The sequence below is a fragment of the Gallus gallus genome, chromosome 5, assembly GCF_016699485.2.
Source record: "Gallus gallus isolate bGalGal1 chromosome 5, bGalGal1.mat.broiler.GRCg7b, whole genome shotgun sequence".
Lineage (NCBI taxonomy): Eukaryota > Metazoa > Chordata > Aves > Galliformes > Phasianidae > Gallus > Gallus gallus.
The window spans coordinates 42,405,418-42,420,940 of record NC_052536.1 but is presented as its reverse complement, the minus strand read 5'-3'; the positions used below and the strand labels follow the sequence as shown (position 1 = coordinate 42,420,940).

The following is a 15,523-nucleotide window of genomic DNA, read 5'->3' as shown; positions in this document are numbered from 1 at the left end:
TCCCAAGTAGCTGCATATTTAACCACTGTATGCAGACATTTGGTTACTTCCTTTTTTCCCAGACAGAGCATGATTTTTTTTCGCTACAATTTTTCTACTGATTATCAAATCATTCAATTCTATTTTAGGCGATCCTGAACTGGTCTCATAGCGCCCTCCAGCTTGGTGAAATGGAGGCTTTTCAGCACCTTAGTTGGAAGAAGATGGGTTAGTTTAGAATAGAATTTTTATAGAATAGAATTAATAGAAATTAATAGAATTAATTTAGAATTTCAGTCAAAGCTTTATTTCCACAGAGACAAAGGTCATTAGACAAAGACCTGTTTCGTCACTTTTCATCCGTCTTTTCCTAACATGGCATCTATTAACAATAATGTCTGGTGGGCAGCTGAGGGTTCCTATAGGTCACTGAAGAAAAAGCAACTTTTGTTATTGTTAGAAATAGAGAAATGTAGTTGACATATTTCTAAAAGTCTTCGTTGAACAGTTGATGGGGGACTGAAGAATCAAAGGAAGCAAGAAAAGTGATGCTCATTCTACATGTTTCTGGAAGTAAAGTTATATGCAAAAAAAAAAACCCCAACTATTGTCTGCATCAGGACAGAACAATTCAATTTCTGATACAAGCAGCAATTGGTTTCCAGGTTTTTTTTTGTTTGTTTGTTTGGAGGCCTGGATAGATGCAGTAATTTAAATCAGTCATCTTAGAACTACATGTATTTTTTGGGTTGGCAGAGATTACAGCGCTACTAAGAGGGAATTATTGAAATACAAAAAAGCATCAACAGTGGAAATTTTTTTACAAAAAAAAAAAAAAAAAAGTTTAAGTCTTCAATATTTTTACCAGCTGTGAGTTTACGGAAGCTTCAGATCACATGTACTTATGTTGTGGACAAAGATGTAAAGAAAAAGAAAAAAAAAAAAAAACAGGTAAAAAAACCAGGTCGAAATTCCTAATCCAGAATAAAATTCTTTATAATTCAACTATAATCTTCTTTCCATCAAAACAGGTTTCAAGAATGTTACTCTTTAGTAGATGAAAGGACAGGCATTCAGCACACCAGAAGATGGAAGTATGAGTTTTGAAAGCTGATGTTTTTAGGTTCCTATCAGCGAAAAAGAGAATTAATTCCTCTGCTGAAGCCTTCTATAAGGAATAAATTGATGTATTAATTTAAGAAATCACTTAATTAAACAGTTATTTTCTCATGATGGCAATACTTTATTTGCACACTCTGGGTATGCATAACTGCAGTCTGCTGGAACGAATATGCATTAGAACTATGAGCATAATTCTGCCACTGCCATGACTCACTGTAGCCTGAGGAAGTCACTCTGTCCTTCTGCATGTAATAATGCCACCACACCATATAGCTCATTTGGGTGTGAGCAGGTTCATTAGTTAATGCTTTATATTGCTGTAAACTGCAAAATGTTTCATGAGTGTTCGGTATTGTTATTAAAAAAGAAATAAACAGGAAATGTTAATCAGCAAATGTCATCACTGAGACATGAAATTCCTCAATGACACCGACAAGACAGGCAGTTCCTTAAATAACAGCATTCTTTGTGAATAGAAACATGAAAAACCAGAGCTTTTCTACAGCTATAACACACTGCCTGCATGATGTCAGCCACTACGTTTCCCGGTGCCTCATTACTCCTGAAACATGAGGAACATGAGCTCTGCAGAACACCAATGTCAACAGTCAGAAAGCTCCACTTTAAGGATTTTTATACTATATAATCAGACTGATCAGCAGGCTCCCATGACAGGGGGGTGGAGCTCATTGACCTCTAAGGTCCCTTACTACCCAAGGCATTCTATGATTCTATGAAAGCCCCAAGACCAGCCAGCAGTCCTCGGAGCACAGCCTCTCCCTGGTGCCCTGCACCCCAGAGCCGCTCCCAGCCACACTGCCGCTCCTTGTTCAAAAGATTAAAGGTCTTTCTTTCACCATGCTGTACCTATCATGCCTACAACACAAGGGATTTGGTCACAGTTATTGGTGAGGGCCTGGAAATGAGAGATGTACTGAGAAATGCCACACGCCTTCCAGGGAAACTGTTGGAGGACGTGGATCTTGTAAGACGAATAAATTTTGCAGTTGATGAAAGCCACCTTGGCATAAATATTGTGAACAGTGCTCATACTGCACAAAATGCTGTTTTCAGAGAGAAGTTCAGAGAGAAGTTCTGTCCACCTGTGATGCAAACACGCTGCCTCACTACGCATCCTGAGGCACGCGGCAGCATTCCCACACCCATCATGGCTCCTCACTGGCTTCACCCACTGTTCAGCACCTTCCTCTAGCATGGCAGTACGCCTCACCGTGGGTTGGAGCTTCTTGTGCCCTCTCTCAAAATGGCAATCACCAGCTTCACCGGGAGGCTGCGCAGTAAGGGCTGAGAAGCCTTTCCCTGTAGTAAGATGGCGGCGAGGAGCGCTGGTGCCCCGCCCTTCTCAGGTGATTGCCAGGTTGTGCTGTCACGTGGCGGGCAGGGGCGTGGACAGATGCGGGTTGTGAAGGGCCGGGGTGGGACCGGTGGCAGAGCGGTACAGGGTCGTCGGGATGGAGTTTGTCAGGCTTTCTCTCTGTCCTGCGGCTCTGCTCTGTGCTTGGCTCCTGCTTGGCTCTAGCTGGGGCTTGGGGCCCCCCGGGGTCGGCGCTGCCTACGTGCTGGACGATGCCGGCGGGCTGGGCAGGGAGTTCGACGGGATCGGGGCGATCAGCGGCGGCGGGGTGAGCGGGGCAGGTGTGCGCGGGGCTCTGCGGGGCTGGGGTGACATCGCCTTCTCGGAGCGGGGGCAACTGGGGATGAGGAAACCTGCTAGGGGGTGCCTGGGGGTATCGGCGGGCTGAGGGTCTGCAGGGGGGACGTGAGGGCTGGGGAGGCTCTGAGGACGGTGTGCAGTGAGCCGAGGCAGGGAGAGAAGAGTGCAGGAGAGCAGTGCTGGGACAGAGCTCTGCTGTGCTTGCGGCTCTGTGGGATCTCCCTGTGTCCTTGCCCTCTGGGCTCCTTTTACAGTGTGTCACGGGTGAGCAGGGCCCCTCCAATCTGCAAAAGCAGAACCGTGCAAGTGGAGGGTTAGAAAGAACTTCATTTGTGTTTAACAAGTGCGTTATGCTGTATTTAATTTTGTAGGTTTATTAGCTGTGGGGAACTGCCTAGACCAAAATAAATAAATAAATAAATAAAAATGGGGATGCACTTGGATGTTAGAATGTTAACGTATTTGTATTTTCATTTTATGTTTTAGGCCACATCTAGACTCCTTGTGAACTACCAAGAACCATATCGCTCCCAGATCTTAGATTATCTGTTCAAGGTAAGGGCTGTGTCACTGCTGCTCTAATATCTGATTTCATGCAGAGCTTCTTACTGTCATATATTGGGATGCCTGTAGTATATTCAGGCCTTCTTGAGGTTAGGCAAGCTCCATCTTGTAAAGCATCTATTTAAAGCTGTTGTTTCAACTTGACACTTGAGTGCTGTAGAAGAGTAGGGAAATTAATAGGTTGTGTTGCTACCTGAGTTGTAGATGGCTTTGTAGCTAAAAGAGTGGAATGGTCAAGTCCAAAGAGAACTTAAACCTATTAGAGCAAACCCTGGCTTACACACCAATTCATTGTGTAGAAAACCACTCATCCAAATATATTCTATGAAGGGCTCACTTCTTTTTTTTTTTTTTTTTTACAATTAGTAACTATAAATACAACACTTATATGTGTTAAACACTTTTTTCAGTCTTCCTGATTTTATTATATAAGTTTTTATGCATTCTTGTGGGATAAATATTTTAACCTTTTTTTATTCTTCTCACATAAAGAATAGACTTCATAGCTCTGCACAAGAGGACATGCTCAGGGACATGATTTAGCGGAATTGTTAGAGTTAAGATAGTTTAGTTAGGTTGTGGTTGGACTCAATGATCTTTAAGGTCTTTTCCAACCTGAGTAATTCTGTGTTTCTAAGAGTTTTGATCCCTCTATGAATTGCTGGGAAGCTCCTTTTTCTGGGAGAAGAATAAAGCCAGCAAGTGTTGTCAAGTGTGTGGACTCTAAAACCGAAGGAAGGAGTCTCCTTCCTTCAGAGTATGATAGGTGCTAATGTATAGCTGATAGCTGCTCTAAAGGGGTTTTTATCAGAACCTTACATTTTTAGTTGCTGTTCTTGATAGTCAGCATGTTTTTGTGGGCTTTTTTTCTTTTTTTTTTTGGGGTGGGGGCAGCCTATTTCTTCAAATTATTAGGATTTCTCTTCTTCCTGTTTTCAATGTATTTTCATCATGCATTTTGGGTTATTGAGAGCTTTGGTATTTTATGATTGTAGGAAGTGGGTTGGACAGTTCTGATTCGAGTACAGATAGCTTATCAATTTTATGAATCTGGTTGCATCACTTCAATAGAATATCTATTCCAGACTAGTATAAAAAAAGTGTAGTTACTTTAGGAGGAATATGAATGTTACTATTTTGTAAGCTGCGTTGGGTAGCAAGTGTAACCTGTGGAGTTACTCAACTTAATATGGGAAGGTTATTGCACTGGACAGTAATAACTTGTTTTGCTTTTGGCACTGTAAATTACTCTGCTGAAGGAGCATGTCATGTCACTTTCAAGCACTGTAATCCAGATGGCTGGAGGGGAGTAATTTACTGTGTAGCTTAAAATTGGGTAAAGGATATAACAAAGAATAACGTATAACTGGGAAGCAAATCCATGTTCTTTGAAAGACCCAACTTGTGTGTTTCAAGTATGAGTTTTCTGAAGGAGTCAGCAGGAATATGATAAAAGAAAGGTCAGTTGTGAGAGTATGGTATTTGAAAATCTTTTAGCATTTTCTTTCACCAAAACCCCTAAAATTGTTATGAGATGTATGGAAGGAGGCTTTGCCTCAATTTTCTTCTTGTATTTAATGTTGGTCAGCTTGCACAGTGAAGATGGAAAAGGGTATGTGTAAAGTTTAAAATAAAGGATGGCACAGGGAGAGATGTAAAACTGAGGAAAACTTGCTTCTTATTTAAAAAAAGACAGGAAAAAAAAATCAACCTGTAGGCTGAGCAAACTATTGTCTACATAGGTGTGGGCTTCTCTCTCTCTCTCTCTCTTTTTTTTAATAAGTTCATTACTAAATCTTAAAACTTATACTTGGGTTATTCCATAGAAAAGGCCACCTCCATTAGTGCTTATTAAAATAATGATTATGTGTAAATTCTGGCTTGAGCAACTCTAAAACCACCAATTGCTGAAAGAACTTAGTAGGAGTAGAATGAATTGCGCATGCTTAAATTCTGTGTTTTGCCTGCGAGTCAAATGCAAGGGAAACAGGATAGTGGACCTGTAGCTACTTGTTTTTCAGTATGGCAATTTTTCTCCTCTTGTAACCTGTTAATTACAGAAAAAGTTATTTCTGACACATATATATGCTCTTTCACGTAAGCAATGTAAGCAATGTATCAAAGAAATTTATGAGGGTAGTAGGTTTAATCATTTAGTTATTCTTTTGAAAGAAAGCACTAAGCCTGGCTTATAATAACATTAAAAATACTTTAATATTCCTCATAAAGATAATCTTGTCATTAGTCTGATTTCTCTTTGCTTTTTTTTTTTCCCAGCCAAATTTTGGTGCTTCTTTACACATTCTCAAAGTAGAGATTGGTGGTGATGGACAATCAACAGGTATAGACTATGCAAGGTTTAGCTTCTCATTGCAGTGATGCTGTAAGTAACATGTCCTGCATGCTTCTCTTCAGTTGAGACATGGAGATGCATGTTCTGTTGTTCTGCTGAAGTTACACAAAAATATCAGAAACAGTGTCTGCAGACTTGTAAAATAAATTTATACTTGTGTCTTAGAGATGGTGTTCTCTTCCTCCTTCCCTTCAATATAGAAATATATAATATGGTAAATAAATAGGTTGTACTCTGGAGAAAATGAGTTCTCTGCAGAGCATTTCTCAAATACTGTTTCTGCAAAACAAACCCCGTGAAACTTGTGTATGGCTTAAAAACATGAAAATGCACAGATCAGAAGCATTTATCATTTTTAGTTCAGTGAGATGCTACATTGCACTGGAGTTTCATCACTGGTGATCTGTTGGTTTTTTTTTCCTTATGATCCTAATGCTCTAAATTTCCTGGTGACTGTTGAGACCAAGATAATCATAAATGCATATTTTAGTGTTATATCTGGGAATAGGAAATGCCCAATAGCTGATCACATTCTGATGCAAAAAAAAAAAAAAAAGTGCATAGTCCCTTTAAAAAGAAACCCACAAAAATGTCCTTCCTCCAATAAGCCAACCATTTATGTGAAGTTAACATGCTAAGAATGAAGGGTGGCCAGTTTTGTGTGTTCCCTTCCACTACTCATTTTGCTTTGAAGTGTAGAACAAAGAATGTGTGAACCGTATTGGAGCTATGTGCTTGACTGCATATTGTGGCAGTGAGCAATGCAGAAAACTTTATAATGTGCAACAGCTTATGACACAGAAGATAATTGTGAACTAACTGTCTATTTCCTTCCTAGATGGCACTGAGCCCTCCCATATGCACTACGAGAATGATGAGAACTACTTCCGAGGTTATGAGTGGTGGCTGATGAAAGAAGCTAAAAAGAGGAATCCCCAAATAAAACTGATTGGTAAATTATTCCAAGCCTTAGGATTTATATGTATATATTTTTTTCTAACATATCTTACCCTTAGTTGTTTTAATAGACAGATGTTTTTATGTTGCACTAGACAAGATATAGAATCTCTAGTATTTGGTATGCTTGCACTGATGCTTCTCTTAAACAGATTATTTTTGCTTTTCTATAGTAGTGTAACATTCTAGGCAGTGACTAATGATTTTCTTGCATCAAGTGACATTAGTGCTTAGACTTAATTGCAGTGGTAAATATAAATGATTTATCACGAGGGCTACTTTTCTGAATAACCAATAGAATAAAAAATTCAGGGGAGTAAATTAAATTTAAAGGAGGCATGAATGTGCAAGTCTTTCATGCTCCAAACTCAATCATATGTCCTTGTCACAAGCACATCACCTTCCTTCCCCATGAGAGTGCTTCCTGTCTTCTGCTCTGCTGTATGTGCATATATATGTGTGTGTATGTGATAGATATCTATAGATATAGATCTATCTACATATATGAGTTGTAAGGCAGCTTTGTTGTTTTCCTTTTTTTGATTGTGGGTTGTGTATCACAGAATGACTTGGTTGGAAGGGACCATAGGGATCATCAGCTTCCTATCCCCCTGACACAATCAGGGTTGCTAACAGCTAGATAAGTACTATATCAGATTGCCCAGGGCTTCATCCAACCTGGCCTTGAACACCTCCAGGGACAAGACATCCATAGCCTATCTGGGCAACCTGCTCTAGCACCTCACCACTCTCTTAGTGTATGTGACAATACAAATACAGAATCCTGGATTTTGGTGAAATACTTTACAGCATTTCACATGAAAGAGATGATAACATTTTTTTTCACTCTGTCTCCAAGAAGTGTTTCAAAAGTGAATCTGGTTATAAATAATTTGATTTCATAGTGAGGTGCCAGGTGGCATGTATGTACTTCCTGAAACTATATAATCTTTCTTACTAATAACAATAGAACTCAATTTTGAGGCAAAAGCACAAATGTCAGCACTTACCTCTCACTGCTGTTTTGAGCAAATGTTTTAGTGAAATTGTAACACTGAACTAGACCTGAGCTAAATGCTGGGCTCTTCCATGTGCCAGGCCTTCAATGTTCCCTGACAAATTTTTAAATTAGCTGTTGGACCTGACATCTTAGGATATTTACCTTCGTCTCTTACCTTTTGAGACAATGAAGTTGACCTTGGTGTTGAATGCAAGTGCCCTATGTTATTGATAGTGCTTTCATGGAGTGTACAGTACAATTGTTTCCATTTTGTATGTGGCAGTAGCAGAGGTTGCAGAACTATTATAGTAATAATCAGGTACCTGTATAATAGCAAGCCAGACTTCTGCGGTCTCCAGGGCAGAGAAACCTCGTAATTAAAAATAAATACACTGCATCACTTGATTGTATAGTTAAGCCTCAATCTATTTTTTTTTCTGAATAGTAATTTTCCATGTACAGCACAGCATAGACAAGGAAGAAAGTGTGGTTTGCAACTTATTCCTTTCGTAATAGTTTGATTATCCACAGTGCTGCTACAGTCAAGTGCCAATCAGATTTATATTTCCTGATGTTTATTAGAAATAAGTGATGCATGAGAAATTCCATCCAAATGAAAACTTGTAACAAATGTTCAAGTGTGAAAGTTGTAAAAATTCTTTAAAGTAACTGTTGCATTGTTTTGACAACTTTATTTCCAGGAACTTGAGATGTTGTCACTGATGTTTATTCTTGCACTGTGACAATTTTGGTTACATAATTTATCCCTCTATATTCATTTTCTGCTTTGTGAGCATATTCCACTCTGTATCAGCAGACAGACTTCCTTTCTCTGTCGTTTAGTGTACTATTCCAGTTTCATCAACAGAACTATTAAGTCCTCTGATTTTCGTGATTTGTTATTACTTAAAATTTCAGTCAGTGATATTTAAAAGCTCTTTTCAAATGAAGTACATATGTATATTTTCTTTATCCTAGAAGAGAGGTGAAACAAAGGTTAGTCTAAGTACCTGTGAAATTTCATAAAGATGGCAGTTTTGCTGTTTTACTCCACCTGCTTATAAGTCTCCTTACCCCTCATCCAGGAAGCAGGTTTTTCCTACCCATCCACAAGATGTGACTTGCTACAGGTTTTGCTGGTCAGATTCTCTTAGACAAGCACTGTAATTCTTTTACAATGTAAAATGTTTTTGCAAAAGTCTTTCTAATTTTAAACCCGTTAGAATTTACACAATAGAAAGATTATATGTAGTCAGTAGCTCTCTAATAATGATGGGTTTCTGACTTAAAAATAAAATAAAAGCTACAAATGTTTGGTCCCAGTTTATATTATAGCATATTCTACGGTAAAAGAAGCTATGTTTCATTGTCTTTGCTGGAACTGTGTAAATCTGAAGGGCTATCTGCTCCTTCAATTTAGGAAGGATAAAGTGCAGCATGCTCTTAAACTGTACTAAATAATACAGACCACACACTTAAGTAATTATTTGCTTTTTTTCTCTCTTTCCAGGATTACCCTGGACATTTCCATCATGGATAGGGAAGGGTGAAGACTGGCCCTATGATTATCCACATGTCACTGTTTACTATATTATTTCTTGGATATTAGGAGCTAAACAGTATCATGACCTGGATATTGATTATATTGGGGTCAGTAAGATATGTTTTATCTGTTTTCATTTCTAAGATTTTGTTTCTCTGAATACTGGGAAGGGAGAGATGAAAAAAAGTAATTGTGGTTATAACTTTCTGTTGCAATGAGACTCTTACTTACCATAACTCCTGCCTTTCCACAGTACTGGCCGTTAATGCAGAAACAGTGTAAAATGGCTAGACTCCTGACTTCCCAATTCTAGAGCAAAGTTACCAGAAAATCTAAGGATTTTGAAACTTGAGTGTGTAATTTCCTGACTCACTTCTCCCTGGGTTTTAGAGGTAACCAGCTCATGAAAAATGTTAGTTAAGACTTAGAGTTTGCAGAACTCAGCTAATGTGAGTTCTTGGCATAAAATATGGTTATTATTTTGCTGAATGGCAACCCTTTACAACTTCTTCCATTTTTACCTGCATTATTAAGTAAGTAGTTAAGGTGCATATGTTAAGTATAACTGCCATATTGTGTTATAAGATGTTATATGGAAGTAGGGAGGGAATATCTGAAAAAAATGTTATTTAGATGCGAGAGAGAAAAACACTTTTGAAATTCATTATTTGACTGGGATTCAACCTTTTCTTCTTTCCTTCTGCTTAAGAAAATTTATAATTTATCTAAAGTAAGTCTTATGTTCACTGAAGCACTCATTTTGGGCTTCTAAGTGTTTTGATGCAAAGCAGTTTAACTGCAGAAAAGCTGACAGTCAACCCAGTGGTCCTGGGTTGAGCTTCTGAAGTTATGGTTCCTGTCCCACTAAGAAGGTCTGACCTTCTTACTGTAATGTGGGAAGATATGTATGATGTATATCTCTTCTGGAATGTCTCTGTGTTGCTGACTGTATTAGTCAATCTAAGTGTTAACAAATTGTAGGGAGGCAGTGGGGAGGAAGGTATGTGCACGACACAACTTTTTAGTTCTTGCCTTGCTCTGCTTTCAGACTAGGAGGTAAGTACTACTTATTAAGTATTAAAATAATGTCTGGTATCTGTATTGTTACTTGATGTTCTCTATGACTGTGTCTTGAAGTTACAGTGTTTTTCTCCATGATTTCTACCAAACTGTAGACCCATTGTTAATGACATGTAATGTGTAACAAGGCTAACCATTGTGGAGCTCCCACAGCATTAGTGTTCTTTTTGGCAAGATTACGGACAATAGGCCTAAGAACTAGATAAATAAGCAGCTGGTTTGAATTTTTATATAGAATTCTCTTGTGGAGGGCTGATAAAAACCAATCAGAGCAATTTCCTTTAGCAAACTAAAACCACGGAGTTCAGAAATGATTGTGAAAGACTTATTTAAGTGTATATGAGATTACATTATGTATCAATGCATTCTGACTTCTCTAAATGGCCTTTTACTTTTTGCTTTCTAGATATGGAATGAAAGGGCATTTAACAGCAAATATATCAAGGTATGTATATTTTCCTCCTCAAAAGTGAAATGTGCTTCTGAAGTTTTTTTTGTTATAATTTAGATGTGATTTACTTGTCTCACTTCCCCTAGAATAGAGACCTTATCCTGTGACTGCTTACTGAACTCTTTCTTGTGGTGGTTGCAGGCATAAAATACCGATAGGGACAGATCTTTAGAATTTTTTTATCTGAAAAATTTATTTTGAAGTTTGTAAATCAGTGTGTGCTAAATATCCAGGACATCTGAATGGAAGCCCCAGTTGAATCATAAAAATTTGTCTTCTTACCAGGTGGAAAATGAAAATAGCTTCTTTTGTAAATCTAAGATCTACAATTCCTTAAAATTGTGAAGTTCCAGTGGATATAGTACACTTAAATTATTGATATACAAGTCCAGGTTCTTATGACACTTTCTGATTTGCCTTTTCCATAAAGTAAAAGCTCTGTATTTTAAGTCTGTAAAAGTTGGTACCTCATTCTAAATGAGTTGGAAAGTGACAGTATTTCACATGAGGTAACACTAAGCTATCACTGCTTCCTTCCTTGCATGCCCTTCTTTGAAAGCTTACTTCTGTTTGAGTTGTGTTATGCTTAAGATTCCACTTCAGCATAAGTTCTGCTATATTCATTTCCTTGTTGCTGCTTTGAGGCTAAGAAGTGATCGCATTACCTCTTCTTAAAAGAAAGAGTTAAGCTGAGTATGAAGAAAACTTCTGTTCTTTTTTTTTATGCAGAACTCAGAAGAAATTGGATCCCTTCTGCTTAAAGTTAGTCACTTAGTGGCTATTAAATAAGTTTTTTTAATTTGTATGCACTGCATAAAGTCAGTTGTGTCACTTGTCCTGGCAACTTCTGTACTTATTTCATTCAGTGGTTAGTTTTAGTAGAATAATACAGAAAGTTGTGTACAACAATTAGACATGACGTTTTTTTAGTGGGGTAAAAAAGTTAGGCATGAGTTAAATGTCTTTCATGAGGCTGGCGTATATAAAATTCTTCCTGCTCCTGAAAAGTGAGAGTGCTCTTGTATGAAACACTTCACTTCCTTCCTAGTATGTATGCATGCAAGTTTCTGTACAGCTCATATGAACTACTTTGGGTGAGGGATGTCAGGAAACAGAAAACTGTTGGCATTTTACCTGATAACAGAAAGAGAAACACCTTATCCAGTTTTGTTTCTTATTAACAGATGTGTTAATCAACTGTGTATTTTTAAACTGATTTACTTGGTCAGTGTTACCACAGCAGTTTAGTTTATGTGGCTTATCACAACTTAGACCAAATTCTACGTTATCTATGCTTCATTACATGACTAATTTCATTAAAGTGATTTTTCTGGATTATCACTTCTGTAGGCTACTACAAAAGTAGTTCACTAGTAAGGTATCAGCTAATGGAGAAATCTGAAGATACTAGTAGTTTCCTAAAGGATAATTCTAATTGTAGGGAATAAGGCAATACAAGGTAGAGTAACGTGTTTTTTGAACTGCAAGCTAGATCTGTTCATAGACTAGATGATATGTTCTTTTGTAAAAGTAATCATCAAAGAGAAGGCAGATCTTACCATAAATAGAATACTCACATTTCAATAAATCACTGATTAGTTTTCTTTACATCACAAAGAAACTGGTTCTCTTTTGCTCGGTCCTCTGCAATATCACTTGGAGGCTTTCTAATCTATTTGCCTTGGCTTCCTGATGTGCAGAGAATGAATGTGGAGAACAAACTGTCAAGTGGAGGTGTGGTATTCTGTTTGTTAGCTTTTTAAATACCATTGAATTGGAGCTTTTGGCTTCTATAGCTGAATTTTTAAAATTTGATCTTAAAATCACCAAAATATTTTCTGAAATGCGTCAGCCTTCCTCTACTGTATGGCTTTATTTAACATCTGTTTTATCATTCATTCTCTTGCACACTGCAATGTCATGTGGCATCTCTTCTTTATTTAATGCGATTCCATTTGTAGTGAGCCATTTTAGAACTGACTTATTTACCAAAGTGTGCATCTGTACAGCAAGCTTTCCTTGTTATGACATACATATGTTTGAGTTCTTGGTCATCTTGCTAAGTATTTTACTGTAGGAAGTTATTTTAGTTGCTTCATCCACTAAGACTCCAGTTATATTTCTTACAAAGTAGAAGAAAAATGAAACAGAAGTGATGATTTTGTTGCTTTTTAAATTCTTATCCAATAAGATCCTATTCTTTCCATTTTTAAATGCTGTCAGTGTACTCCTTAAATTGTAGGGTCAGTGCATCTTTGTATAAATGTGCATACTGGAGGCATGGAGTGGCTGGAATGGCACTGTTCTGCGTATGTTATTGTGGAGTGTGTGTTTTGGGTATCTGTGGTGTGTCCTTGGTACTTGTCTTTTCACATGGAAGTTCTGCAGTGTTTCTAGTCATTCTCTTCTGCTGAACTGCCTACATGATTAGGCAGTTTTCTGTATGTCTAACGTAAGTTTTGCTGGATGTCCATTGGGTTTTCTTTTCTCTTAATTCTAGCTAATCCAGAAATCTAATCATGTCCTTCCTCTTTCAAAGCCCTCTTAAATCATATTTTGTCTTATGTTATCTCTTCTGTGGAATAGTTAAAAAGAATCCAAATCATTCTAGAAATGTGCCATTCAGAAACAACTAACAATTTCTTTTCCCTTGCAGAAAGCTGGGAAAGCTTCCCCTTTAGCGAGCCTCCATGATTCTCAGAATCATTTCAGCAGTTTCTGCATACTTTGTATAGCATACAACAGAGACACATCTATTAGTGCAGTTGGTAGTATTAAATCAAAATCATTTATGAATAAGTAAATTATTTCAGGGTAGTTTCAATTAGTTAAATTCCTCCTTGCTGTGGATCTTGCAGAAACTTAAGCAATGTACTTTATCAATAAGTGCCTAATTAAAGTAATAATTTCTGTGGCAGTACTTTCTGAATCCTAGTTCAGAAATCTTTGTGGTCCCATCCTGTTCTGCTCCTCACCCCAAGTGGATTCATCACTGTTAATTTACTAGTAGTTTTTCTACTTGTAGTACATTATAGCTTTAGTTTTAGGCATCAACTAGGGGACACTGTGGGAAACATCTTTAGAAGTCTCAGTTCCTTTAGATTTTATTTGCTAGTGAACTTTATCTTCGGAACTCCTTTATTTTCAGAAGTGTGGTTTTGTCTACCTGTGCATCTTCTCCAGTCTTTTTCTACCAGTGAAGTCAAACACATGCATAGACTTTCAAGGTGTTGTTATAATTGAACTGGCAACACTTCTCTTCCAGTCAGGTGCTTAGTATCTTACAACTGTTTGGGGCCAGAAATGCAAAGTCTGCAGCCAAATGTAAGAGAAGATATCTGACAAATCTTGGGGTTAGACCTTGAGATCTAACTTTTTGCAGTGTTTTAGACTGACAAAATAACACAGAGTTGTTTTCATAGTTCTGAAATGTTTAGTATGTTTGCCTCTGATCTCTTCTGGTTGGTGACGAATTTTGACTTAATGCACTGAAGGTTAACCCTAATGGAATCTTAAACAGTTAAATCTCATGTATGCTTCTTTTTAAATATGTGGATATTTGAAAGAGGAAAATTGGATGCAGCCTAATATTAAAGTTAATAGAAGTTCATGACATCTATCATAGAATCATAGAGTCACCAAGATTGGAAAAAACCTCTAAGATCATCCATTCCAGCTGTGCACGGTAACTCCACTACATCCCTGGGCATCTGTTCCAGCATTTGACCACTCTTTTCGGAGATGTTTTTCCTAATATCCAACCTGAATCTCCCCTGGCACAACTTGAGGCCATTCCCTCTAGTCCTATTGCTAGTTATGTAGGAGAAGAGGCTGATCCCCACCTCACCACAACCTCCCTTTTGGTAGTTGTAGAGAGCATTGAGGTCACCCTCGAGCCTCCTCTCCAGAGGACTGAACAATCCTGGCTCCCTCAGCTTCTCATAAGACTTGTGCTCCAGACCCCTCACCAGCTTCGTTGCCCTTCTCTGAATGTGCTCCAGGGCCTCGATGTCTTTGTTGTAGTGAGGGGCCCAAAAGTGAACATATTACTCAAGGTGTGGCCTCACCAGGGCTGAATACAGAGGGATGATCACTTTCTTGCTTCTGCTGGCAATGCTGTTTCTGATACGAGATCTAGCCTTGCTGTGACTTTTGCCATTATGAATAAAAACTGTACCAAAGTCATGGTTTTAAAAATACAGCATGTAGTATCATATTATTTAATTAATGAAAAAGAAGCTTTTCTAAAAACAGCTTTTGACAGGGATACTTAAACTTTTCATGCTGAAAGTTTTAAGTTACAGGGACTTTACTGTAATGTTTCTACCATCGTGAATTTTTTTCTGTAAGCTTTGTGCTTCAAAGGTTTAAAGCAGTTGAACAGAACTCCATTACTCCTTTTTTTTTTTTTTTTTTCCTGAAACATTGTTAATAAGTCTAGTATCCATTAGTTCTAAGTTCATGTTGTCACTGACTCATTGCCTTGGGTCCTTATCATGACTACATACCAAGATAGAAGAGTTCTCTGTTTCTCTTCATGTTTCTGGAAGTATGTTACAAGAGGTTATCCGAGGCTGCATGCCTGCTGGTGTTCAAATGACTTGAAAAGTCTTCCTTCTATGCTTGTATACAGTACCTATTGCATCATCTTTCTATATCTAAGATTGGAAAAAGGATTTTAGACTGTGAACTGATATTTTCCCTGATGGTCTTGCAGGTGGAAGCTGTTGAACCTTGTTTTAATTTCTTTTTTTAAATAATGTTTAGATTAAGGCTTCTTTATAATACCGATCTTTTTT

General features: G+C 37.8%; 1 protein-coding gene across 3 annotated transcripts in view; it reads left to right on the top strand.

Moving 5' to 3' along the window:
* Positions 1-1,865: 1,865 nt before the first annotated feature.
* GALC (galactosylceramidase) overlaps positions 1,866-15,523 on the top strand; it is a 38,493-nt gene continuing 24,835 nt past the window's right edge. For 2 of the 3 annotated variants that reach the window (XM_421304.8, XM_025150952.3), the window contains exons 1-6: positions 2,514-2,744; positions 3,263-3,331; positions 5,618-5,681; positions 6,532-6,645; positions 9,161-9,300; positions 10,680-10,718. In XM_421304.8, the coding sequence (XP_421304.6) occupies positions 2,574-2,744; positions 3,263-3,331; positions 5,618-5,681; positions 6,532-6,645; positions 9,161-9,300; positions 10,680-10,718 (597 nt within the window). In that variant the 5' untranslated portion in view covers positions 2,514-2,573. Of the gene's footprint in view, positions 2,469-2,513; positions 2,745-3,262; positions 3,332-5,617; positions 5,682-6,531; positions 6,646-9,160; positions 9,301-10,679; positions 10,719-15,523 lie in introns of those variants that run through there. The other variant, XM_040701554.2, reaches the window with a different exon arrangement.